The following is an 11,466-nucleotide window of genomic DNA, read 5'->3' on the forward strand; positions in this document are numbered from 1 at the left end:
GTGGCAATGAGTCCCACAGATTTACCACCCTCTGGCTATAGAAAACCCTCATCACCTCTGCTCTAAAGGGATGTTCTTCAATTCTGAGCCATGTCCTCTGGTCTTGGACTCCCCCACTATTGGAAACGTACCTTCCATGTCCACTCATTTCATCGGCTCTTCACTCAACCCTGGAACACCTGGATAACAAAGATGCTCATCATTGATTAGAGCTCGGCATTCAATGGTATCATCCTCTCAAAACTAATCAAAAAGCTTCAAGACCTTGGCCTCAACAACTCTTTGTGCAACTGAAAGCTTGATTTCCTCACTTGAAAACCCCAGTTAGTTTAGATTGGCAAAAACATCTCCTCCACAATTTCCATGAGCTCAGGTGTACCACACGTCTGTGTGCTTAGCCCCTGCTCTGTTTGCTTTGTATTTATGACTGAGTGACTAAGCACAGCTCCAATGCCATATTTAACTTTGCTGATGACATCACTGTCACCGGCTGAATCAAAGGTGGTGACGAATCACCTGGCTGAAAATCTGACTGCGTAGTACCACGATAATAACCCATCACTCAATGTCAGCCAGACCAAGGAGTTGATAATTGACTTCAGAAAGAGGAAACCGCAGGGCCATGAGCCATTCCTCATTGGGGGATTAGAGGTGGAGAGGGTCAGCAACTTCAAATTCCTCAATGTTATCATTTCAGAGGTTCTGTCCTGGCTGCAGAATTTAAGTGCCATTACATGTAAGCTCGGCAGCACCTCTACTTTACTAGAAGTTTGTGAAGATTCAGCATGTCATTTAAAACTTTGATAAACGTCTGTAGATGTGCAGTGGAGAGTATATTGACTGGCTGCATCATGGCTTGGTGTGGTAACACCAATGGGCTTGCACAGACAATAATGGATACGGCCCAGTACATCATGGTTAAAGCCCTCCCCACTATTGAGTGCATCTACACGGAGCACTGTCACAGGAAAACATCATCCATCATCAGGGGCCCCCACCACCCAGGCCATGCTGTCTTCTCACTGCTACCATTAGGAAGAAGGTACAGGAGACTCAGGCCTCATACCACCAGGTACAGGAATAGTTATTACCCCTGAATCATCAGGCTCTTGAACGGAGGGGATGACTTCACTTGCCCATCACTGAACTGTTCCCACAACCTATGGGCTCACTTTGAAGGATTCTTAATCTCATGTTCTCAATATTGATTCCTTATTTATTTTTTTATTATTATCATCATATTTTTCTTTTATATTTGCACAGTTTGTTGCCTTTTTTAGACTGGTTGTTTGTCCATCCTGTTGGGCGCAGTCTTTTATTGATTCTATTCTGTTTCTCTGATCTCCTGTGTATGCCTGCAAGAAAATCAAACGCGGTGTTGTATAGGGTGAGATTTGAGTACTTTGCTTTGAATCTTGAACTCTATCTAGGTCTTTCAGTATTTGAAATCTCCATATGGGAAGCAGATTAACGGGCTGTATTGTGGGACTTGGCTCATCTATTGTCATTCAACAAGGACTACTCTCCAGAAGTTATTTGTTCTTCCTTGCCCGTGACCAAGAACATTAGACCGTATGTTCTCTGATATACTTAATATCCAGGTGTTCCACTTTCCTCCCACATTCTAAAACACTTCCAGGTTCAGGTTAGTAACTTGTGGGACGTTGTGAAGCAGGGTGACAACTGCAGGCTGCGCAGCATAACGCTCAACGATTTGATTTGACGCAAGTGATGCATTTCACTGTATGTTTCGATGTACATGTGACAAATAATGTTTATCTATTGTTAGTTTCAACTATATAAGAAACATACATTAGCAATTTAAAAATCATGCTCCACCACTGAAATAAATTTTGTTTTCCAGTGTGTAATGCCTCTATTAGTTTCCACCAATTTAACATTCAACATGGATACTGGTCTGCTGGTGAAGCGGGCAGATGACTACGCCCGAGAAGCATTGAACACTGTTGGAATAACAGAGCAGACAAGAGGATGCATTTCCCATGCACTTCAGGTAAGTGGTCAAAGAGTGTGGTGGAATGCTGCACCATTACTATGACTTGGGGTCAAGCTGAACATGGCAAATGAACTATCCTCTGTATTAACTGGAATAATTGTTAAGGTGCTCAGTGACCACCCTGACAACACCTCGCCCCCAGCTGAGTGTGTATTGGCCTTCATCAACCGTGGGATTGAGTTTAAGAGGTGAGAGGTGTTACGAAGGATGAACAACTCTGATGGGCAGAAGGGTGCAGAGTCGCCCATGCCCCCTCCACTTTTGGAAAATCACAAATCGCTACTATTTCGATGCTGCTAACAAGGAAGTAAGAGAGACAAAAGGAAATCTGCCAGGGCAGTTGTTATTGATAACAGCTCATGAAAGTTAATGAGAGCGAGGCACAGCTAAGGTGGAATGTCTCCTACTAACAAAAGGAGAGCGGAACCATTGATTACTGCTACTGTCTTTTGGAGAAGGATTGTGTACTTGGTACTGTTTTATTCATTGAAACCCCTCAGGGGGCAACCAGAGTGGGTTGGTTTGATGGGTTACATCATCCCAACCTGATTGACACCTGAGACCCCGTGAGTGGGGATAAAAGTGAGGTCTGGGGGTAACACCCCTCAGACACACCAGGAGAAACGCTAGTGAGCATCAGAATCCCCACGAGACAGGGTGGGAGACTGGAGACCGAATGAAGGGTCGGTAAATTTTAACTCATAGTGTTTTGTAGCGAGACCGGTGGGGGCTTGTGTATGTGTCCACCCTTGCCTGGGTGATGAGTCCACCATGGAAGAACGGTCTAGCTAAAAGGACGGAGGGGTCATACGTGAATGGCCACAACAACAATGCATCGATGGATCAAAATCGTAAAGGAAGGTTGGCAAGATAATAGCTATTACTGTTCACACGTTCTCTCTCTCTCTCTCTCCAACAATTGAAACATCGCGACCAACAACTGCTGCAGCCTGCATGAACTGAAATGAAACATATTTCCATCTGACAGTTCATTATCCCCTAGACAACGATAGAGCTTGTTTCATTAGTGATTATCATTATACCCGCACTTTTAAGTTTAGTATTGCTAACGTATATTCTCTGTATATTCACATTGATATTATTTTGTATATTTTTGCTAATAAATATTGTTGAAAATAGTAACACCAGACTCCAACGGACACTTCTATCTTTGCTGGTAAGACACCCAGTTACGGGGTTCGTAACAGAGGTAATGTTGCACTTATATAGGGCCCTGGTCAGACCCCACTTGGAGTACTGTGCTCAGTTCTGGTCACCTCACTACAGGAAGTATATGGAAACTATAGAAAGGGTGCAGAGGAGATTTACAAGGATGTTGCCTCGATTGAGGAGTATGCCTTTTCTCTTTGGAGCTACGGAGAATGAGAGGTGACCTGATAGAGGTGTATAAGATGATGAGAGGCATTGATCGTGTGGATAGTCAGAGTCTTTTCCCCAGGGCTGAAATGGCTAACATGAGAGGGCACAGTCTCAAGGTACTTGGAAGTAGGTACAGAGGAGATGTCAGGGGTAAGTTCATTACGCAAAGAGTGGTGAGTGCGTGGAATGGGCTCCCAGCAACGGTGGTGGAGGTGGATATGATAGGGTCTTTTAAAAGGTTCTTGGATAGATACATGGAGATTAGAAAAATAGAGGGCTATGGGTAACTCTAGGTAATTTCTAAAGTAAATACATGTTTGGCACAACATTGTGGGCCGAAGGTCCTGTATGGTGCTGTACATTTTTTATGTTTCTATGTCTCTATGTTTTGATTCATGTGCCTATCAAAATGTCTTTTAAAAGCTGCTAATGTATTTGCCTCTACCACCATACCAGGCAGCACATTCCAGGCATCTACCACCCTTGAGTAAAAAAACCTTACCCCTTACATCTTCTTTGAACCTATTCCCCTCACCTTTAATATTCAATAGGTTTCAATGAGATCCCTCTCATTCTTCTAAACTCCACCAAGTACAGTCCCAGAGCCATCAAACACTCCTCACGTTAACCCTCTCATTCCTGGGATCATTCTCATGAATTTCTCTGGCCTTTTCCAATGCCAGCACCTCCTTTTATAGATAAAGAGATCAAGAGGGCACTCTGAGTGCACTCTGACCAGTTCCTTATAAAGCCTCAGCATTACATTCTTGTCCTCCCAAAATTAGTGCTACCATTGCATCTGTCTTCCTTACAAGTGTCTAGATGTTTCAAAATTCTATCTAGACCTGAAACTATTTTGTAGGTTTCAGTGAAATTACCTCCTCATCCTTCTAAATTCTCATTGACTGTATCACACTTCAACTTTGCAAAGAAACTGCAGAACTATAAAACCAAATGTTAACAAAACTTCACAAATCACTCTGTCCAATCATTCCACAGTCAAAGTCACTTAGACCAATATTTTGATGTTTGGTCCGAACAACAGCCGAACCTCTTGACCATATCTACATGCTTTTAAGCACTGAATTGCAGCCACATGAGAGGCTGATTAGTTATTTCCATTAACAAGCAGGTGTACCTAATAAAGTAGCTATTAAGTGTACATGCAATAGTTAAAATGAATTAGGTGCTGAATTATTCTGACAAAACTTTTTCTCCCGTCTGTTTCTCCAGCATTGGTTAATGGAAAGATTGATTCCGGGTTGTTTCCGATGCTCCCAGTTTGGATTAAACATTATGAAGATATTGACTGAGAGGAGAAAGACATGTGTGGAGAAATGGAAGAAGAAGAACAAAATAAATTAGTTGCAACACAGTAGTTAGAGGAGATACTTTTAATATTTATCTAATGTTATATTATTGGCTGGTTCTTTTGACATCTGATGTTAATTCAAGAAGATATTTTGGCTATGTATTTGAAAAATTGACACCGAGATTAAAAAAATAAACCATGACCTGATTGAAAGAGCAGGAGGGTATTGTCTCCCACATGATCACTGACCTTATTAGCTCTGGGGATCTTCTATGCATTGCTACCAACCTCACAGTTCCCGTACCCCACACTTCCTGTTTCTACCTCCTACCCAAGATCCACAACCCGCTTTTCAAGTAGACCCATTTTTTGGCTTGTTCCTGCCCCACTGATCTCATATCTGCATACCTCAACTCTGTCTTATCCCCCATAGTTCAGTCCGTTCCTACCTACATCTGTGACACTTCACACACTCTGGTGCTTTTCAATGATTTCAAGTTCCCTGGCCTCCGTCATCCTATTTTCACTATGGATGTCCAGTCCCTATACACCTCCATCTCCCACCAGGAAGTCCTCAAAGCTCCGGATGGTGAGGGTCCGTCTTAAGGCATTACCTGTCGAAGATGCCCTTGATGGTAGGGAGACGAATGCCCATGATGGAGCTGGCTAGAGTCTACAATCCTTCACAGCCTTTTAATCCTGTGCATTGGAACAGACAGTGATGCAACCAGTGAGATTGCTCTCCACAGACATCAGTGGAAATTTGCAAGAATCATTGCTGACATACCAAATTTACTCTGAATCCTAATGAAGCAGAGCTGCTGGTGTGTCCTCTTTGTGATTGCATTAATGTGTTGGGCCCAAGATAGATCCTCTGAGATGCTGATGTTGTGAAACTTGAAGCTGCTCTTCCTTTCTACTGCTGACCCCTCAGTGAAGGCTGGTGTGTGTACCCTCTTCCCCTTTCTGAAGTCCACAATCAAATCTTTGGCTTTACTGATGTTGAGTGTGAGGTGGTTGTTGTGAACCACTCAACCAGCCATTCTGCCTTACTATTTATGTTCTTGTTGCCTCTGAGATTCAGTGCTGTCAGCAGCAAATTTAAAGATGACATTTGAGCTGTGGCTAGCCACACAGTCATGACTGCAGAGAGAGTAGAGCAGTGGGCTAAGCACGCATCCCTGAGATGTGCCTGTGTTGTCGTTGAGGAAGAGATCCATTCTGACTATGGTCTCCTGATGAGAAATCAAGGATCCAGTTGCAGAGGGAGCTACAGATCCCAAGGCTAAGGGAAGGACAACCATGGCATCTTATTTTCTATGTTTCTATGTATACAAAAGATTTAATGATCAAAATTCCATGAAGTTGACTGACAGAAGTCTGGAAATAATTCTCGGGAACCAGTGTGAGGCCAGGCAGTGGTGATGTATCAAATGCTTTTCAGTGAACTTCACCAGCCTTTCCTGACCAAAAAAAAGAGCTTGGACCAGCAGCCAATCCAGACATCGGAAGTCTGGAGCGGAGGGAACTTCAATCAGGTCCACTGCCTGAGAATTAAAGGCAGCAGCGGGTCACAGCATCGAACCAGAGCTTTGACCAGTGATTGGTCGACATTTGGGATTGGTTAGTGCGAGCAACTTAAGGGAATCAGGGGCAAGTGCAGTGGCTATCATCTGAATGGATGTAGTCCAAGTGGTGATCTTGAGGCTTTAGCACTTCGAAGCTTCAGCGAAGAGGAGATCAGTCAGAGAAAGCAAAGGAAAGAAAAGCTCAAGTTTTTTTCCTTCTCTCTTTTATATCTGCTCAGCTAGGACAGTAGATATGTCAGGCAGGATACTGAAATGCTAGGTTTGTGGGACTTGGGAAGGCAGGGGACCTCCATTGACCTCGACAACCACACCTGCGAGGAGTGCATCCAGCTGCAGCTTCTAACACACCACGTTACGGAGATGGAGCTGGAACTGGATGAACTCTGGATCATTCGTGAAGCTTACAGGGTGATAGACAGGACATATAGAGAGGTAGTTATACCCAAGGTGCAGGACACAGGAAACTGGGAGATAGTCAGGAAGGGGAAAGGGGTTAAGGAGCTAGTGCAGAGTACCCTTGTGGCCATCCCCTCCATGAAAGCTATATCACTTTGGATACTGTCAGGGTGTTGACCTAACAGAGGAAAGTCACAGTGGTCAGGTTTCTTGCAGAGTCTGCCTCTGTGACTCAAAAGGGAAGGGGAAGAGGCACGCTATGTTGAAAGGGAATTTGATAGGGGAATGGACAGGAGGTTCTGCAGGCGAGAACACGATTCCCAGATGTTATGTTGCTTCCCGGGTGCCAGGGCCTGGTATATCACAGATCAAGACCCCAGCATTCTTAAGTGGAAGGGTGAACAGCCAGAAGTCGTGGACCATTTAGGTACCAATGACATGGGTAGGATGAATGACAAGTTTCTGCATAGGCAGTTCAGGGAGTTAGGTGCTAAGTTAAAGGGCAGGACCTCCAGGGTTGTGATCTCAGGATTGCTACCCATGCCACATGCTAGTGAGTTCAGAACCAGGAAGATTATACAGTTTAATACGTGGCAAAGGAGCTGGTGTAGGAGAGAAGACATAGGATTTTTGGATCATTGGGCTCTCTTCCAGGGAAGGTGGAACCTTTTCAGAAGGGACAGTTTGCAGCTGAACTGGAGGGGGACTAATACCATAGCAGGAAAGTTTGTTAATGCAGCACGGAGGGAAGTCGGATAATAGAGCTGAAGATAAGGTAGCTGGTTTACAAACAGAGGCAATGTGTAGTGAGGAGAGGCTGTTGATTGGGCAAAATTTCAGTCAACAGGATGAGTTGCAATGTAAAAGACAGACAAAATTGTAAAGGGCGAAGAGAAGCATTGAGAAGTATTAAAGATGAGCAAAGAAGAGAACCTTGAAACTAGATCAATAGCATTGAGATAGAAAAGGCACATCACAGGAACTAGAACTGATCTGTGTCTGCCCTTAAATTGCCGTTTTGGACTGGCGCCTACTTGACATTAAATAGAAGAGCAGGAATCGCTGATATTCGTTCATTTTCTTTACTCTCGTTACTGAATAACGGAAGTCTCATGACAAACATTCACTCCTCTTGGTTAGGAAAGGGGTCAGATAAAAGTAAATAATAAAACCCATTTCTGATTCTTCAAAACATTTCACTCCATCTTGAAAATGCTGGAGAATAAATGAGTCGGTCCGGCAGCTGCTTATGAACATTAACTGAGTTTTAAAAGGAACTGATAAGCTTAATTTAACAAGATTAAATGTATTTGTCATGTGTAGATTGAAACATGCTTGTGAAGTGTGTCATTTGAGACAGATAAAATCAGTGGGGATTGTGGTGGAGGCAATGTGCAAGTGTTGCCAGGCCGCCGTTGATCAGAGTCGACCATGGATGTTGCGTCCTAGCTGTCTAGATACACAAGCCAAGGTAATACAACGTGGAGAAAAAGCTGTTGCCCATATAGCAAGCTCCCCCTCTCCATGCAGCTGATGAACCCAAAGGACGGCAGGGACCAGTATAGTTGGGCACCAGCACCGCAGGAGTTGCCATTCAGCATTGAGCTTAACATAGGACTGCCCTGGAGACTCCAGCTCTGGATTTTCTCCTCAGGGTTTACTCCCGAAGCCTTCTCCATGAGTGGGTATAGCTACAAGGCAGCGAAGCTTTGAGATCAAAGCTTTCCTTCTTCCAAGTGAGTTGCCAACCACAGTTGACAAGTCCCACCTGGCCAAAGTGACTGGTTTTATGGCGCCAGCAACTTGCCTTTCACCTTTTCCTGTCAGTAGAAAAACTTCTGCCAAGCTTAGTCCTTGGAGCTGGACTTGGAGCTGGACAGGAGCTGGACTTGGTTGTCAGAGGCTATTTGGGTGCATGCCATTGGGAGAATTGAATAGGTAATGGGAACTTGTCCCCATTGCCACCCTGGGCTACACAACCTGATTTAACCAGTGCCAACATAACATGCCCACAACTTACTAACACTAACCATAGTCTTTGGAATGTATGAGGAAACTGGAGCACCCAGAGGAAACCCACACAGTCTCAGCAAGAACATGCAAGCTCCTTACAAACAGCATGGGGATTGACACCAGCCACTATAAAGCAATGTGCACCAACTAGTACACCACAGTTGCCTGAGGTCATTGTTTCAGTCCCTGATCTACCAGTCAGTGCTTTTTTTCCTGTGTTTCTCAGGCTCCTGAGGCAGAGTGCGCGGCTGCCATTTCGTCTCCTCCCGGTGTCACTATGTGCTCTGGCCATCTACTGCTGGGATGGTGAGGAACAGATGAGACATCTTTCTGCAGTGACGTAGGCTGTCAGTGAGAGAGCTGCAGAACACAGGTCTGATCTCCCTACCCAAGAGAAGATATACATCGAATGGGGATCTATGATGAATATTGATGTTGGGGCACATTGGGTCTATATTTATCTTGGAGTCTGATAAATGAGGGATGATTTTAGTGGAAAAAAAGTCTTGCATAACTTAATGGGGAATTATATTTTGCCTTGTTTGGGTGTTCAGGAACCAGAAGGCCAGAGTTTCAGTTGAAGAGGACTGTAGTATCGCTCAGTATTTTAAAGTGAGATTTTTTACCTTAAGTGGGGGTAAAGGGTGTTTATTGCAGTAAAGTGGTGCTGAAATAAAGGTTAGCCACAAGCTCTTTAAATATAGGAACCAAAGGCCTAATCTTCCTTCTTTCTCTTGTGTTCCAATGACCACTCACATCCAAGACACTGACTCAATACATCCCTTGCAACCACATGATGAATGCAGGAATCGAGGAAGCAAGGATTCACCTCAGGTTCCTGGTAACAGTAGTATACAAATTAATCAGATCTCTTTTTTTATGAAGGACAGGAGGTTTGTAGCTATGAGTAGTCTGACTGAAGAACCAAGACTTTTGTTGGATCATTGGGCTCTCTTCCAGGGAAGGTGGGACCTTTTTGGAAGGGACAGTTTGCACCTGAATTGGAGGGGGGACTAATATCCTAGCAGGAAAGTTTGTTAATGCAGCACGGAGGGAAGTTGGATAATAGAGCTGAAGATAAGGTAGCTGGTTTACAAACAGAGGCAATGTGTAGCGAGGAGAGGCTGTTGATAGGTTCATTAAACCAATGTTTATTGAGTATGCCTGCAGGAAAATAAGTCTCAGGGTTGTATATAGTGACATATTCTGTATGTACTTTCATAATAAATTTACTTTAAACTTTGAAAATTAAGAACAGGTACATACATTCCTAAAACTTAAACACGATAAAATCTGCAGATGCCCCAACTCCAAAGTAATACGCACAAAATGTTGCAGGAACTCAGTAGGACAGGCATCTATGGAAAAGGGCAAAAGCTAACGTTTTATGCTGAGACCCTTTTTCAGGACTCCTAAAACTTAACTCCTTCTTATATTCACGGCAGCTAGGATGAAAATAACTGAACACAATTTATAACTTCAAGATTGTTTAATGTTATTTTCAGTTCAGAAGTGTAATGAAGAAGGAAATAATTTACAAATATTAATTATTTGGACATATTACACATTGTAGAAATAAGTCGTATTCGTCTGTGGTCATTGGATGTTTACAGTTTCAGCTGAAAAGGAAATGCAACACATTTATTTCTCAAGTCCTGAGTCCCCTCTGCTCCTCTTACACCCACGACTGTATTGGCACACACAGCTCCAATCTGCTGAACAAATTTGCAGATTACACGACATTGATTGGCCTTATTTCTAGCAGTGATGAGACAGCCTACAGAGGAGAGGTTAACACCCTGAGACAACGGTGCCAAGATAACAACCTCTCCCTTAATGTCCAAAAAACAAAAGAGCAGATGGTGGATTACAGGAGGAACAGAGACAGGCTCACCCCGATCAACATCAATGGAACTGCAGTTCTTCGGTACACACATCACCGAAGATCTCACCTGGACTGTAAACACCGGCTGTGTGGCGACAAAAAGCACAACAGCATCTGTTTGGGGGAATAGGAATAGGAATGAGAGAGAACCACCACATCCATGCCCCATGATGAGTTAATCATGATGCAAATGCCATCACTTCCAGTTTACCTAATGCCACCATCCGGTCCATGAGGTGGATAGTGAAACCCTTGGGGTGGAGTGCTTTGTCTGTTGTACTGGGTGTGAGCCATGTCCCTGTGAAGCAGAGTGCAGTGCAGATCCGGTGTCCCTCTGGTACTGCAGTCCTGCTCTGAGGTTTTAGCTTTTATGTTCCAGAGACTGTGTATTCACTCAACACCGAAGATGTTCAACAAAAACTAATTAGTTTATCTCATTGCAGGATGAAGCCAACAAGAATGGCGGCAAATGGATAATACGCTTGCGTAAAGGCCTGGCATCCAGATTTTGGGAAAACATCATTCTAGCCATGCTGGATAGTGTTCCATTTATTGCAGAATAATTAAAGTTTAATGATTCATGTTGTGCCAGTTGGTCCAAAAACCAAGTCTTTGAAGGGAATTAACTCTTCTTGAAACCCTCACAAAATGCTGGAAGAACTGAGCAAGCCAGGCAGCATCAATGGAAAAGAGTAAAACCGTTGATATTTTGAACCAAGACCCTTCATCGAGACTGGAGAAAAAAAGGGAAGTGAGAATAAGATAGTAGGGGAGGGCAGGAAGAAGTACAGTATGGTAGGTGATACTGGGAGAGGGGGTAGGGTGAAGTAAAGAGGTGGGAAGTTGTTTGGTGAAAGAGATAAAGGGCTGAAGA

At 43.7% G+C, this 11,466-nt stretch overlaps 1 protein-coding gene across 2 annotated transcripts in view; it reads left to right on the forward strand.

Moving 5' to 3' along the window:
• Positions 1-11,178, forward strand: part of LOC140729343 (very-long-chain 3-oxoacyl-CoA reductase-B-like) — a 42,844-nt gene extending 31,666 nt beyond the window's left edge. The window contains exons 10-11 of one of the 2 annotated variants that reach the window (XM_073048986.1): positions 1,865-2,014; positions 11,036-11,178. In XM_073048986.1, coding sequence (XP_072905087.1) covers positions 1,865-2,014; positions 11,036-11,155 — 270 coding nt within the window. In that variant the 3' untranslated portion in view covers positions 11,156-11,178. Of the gene's footprint in view, positions 1-1,864; positions 2,015-4,630; positions 4,926-11,035 lie in introns of those variants that run through there. The other variant, XM_073048985.1, reaches the window with a different exon arrangement.
• Positions 11,179-11,466: the final 288 nt, after the last annotated feature.

This window comes from Hemitrygon akajei, chromosome 6 (genome assembly GCF_048418815.1).
Source record: "Hemitrygon akajei chromosome 6, sHemAka1.3, whole genome shotgun sequence".
NCBI classification, from domain to species: Eukaryota; Metazoa; Chordata; class Chondrichthyes; order Myliobatiformes; family Dasyatidae; genus Hemitrygon; species Hemitrygon akajei.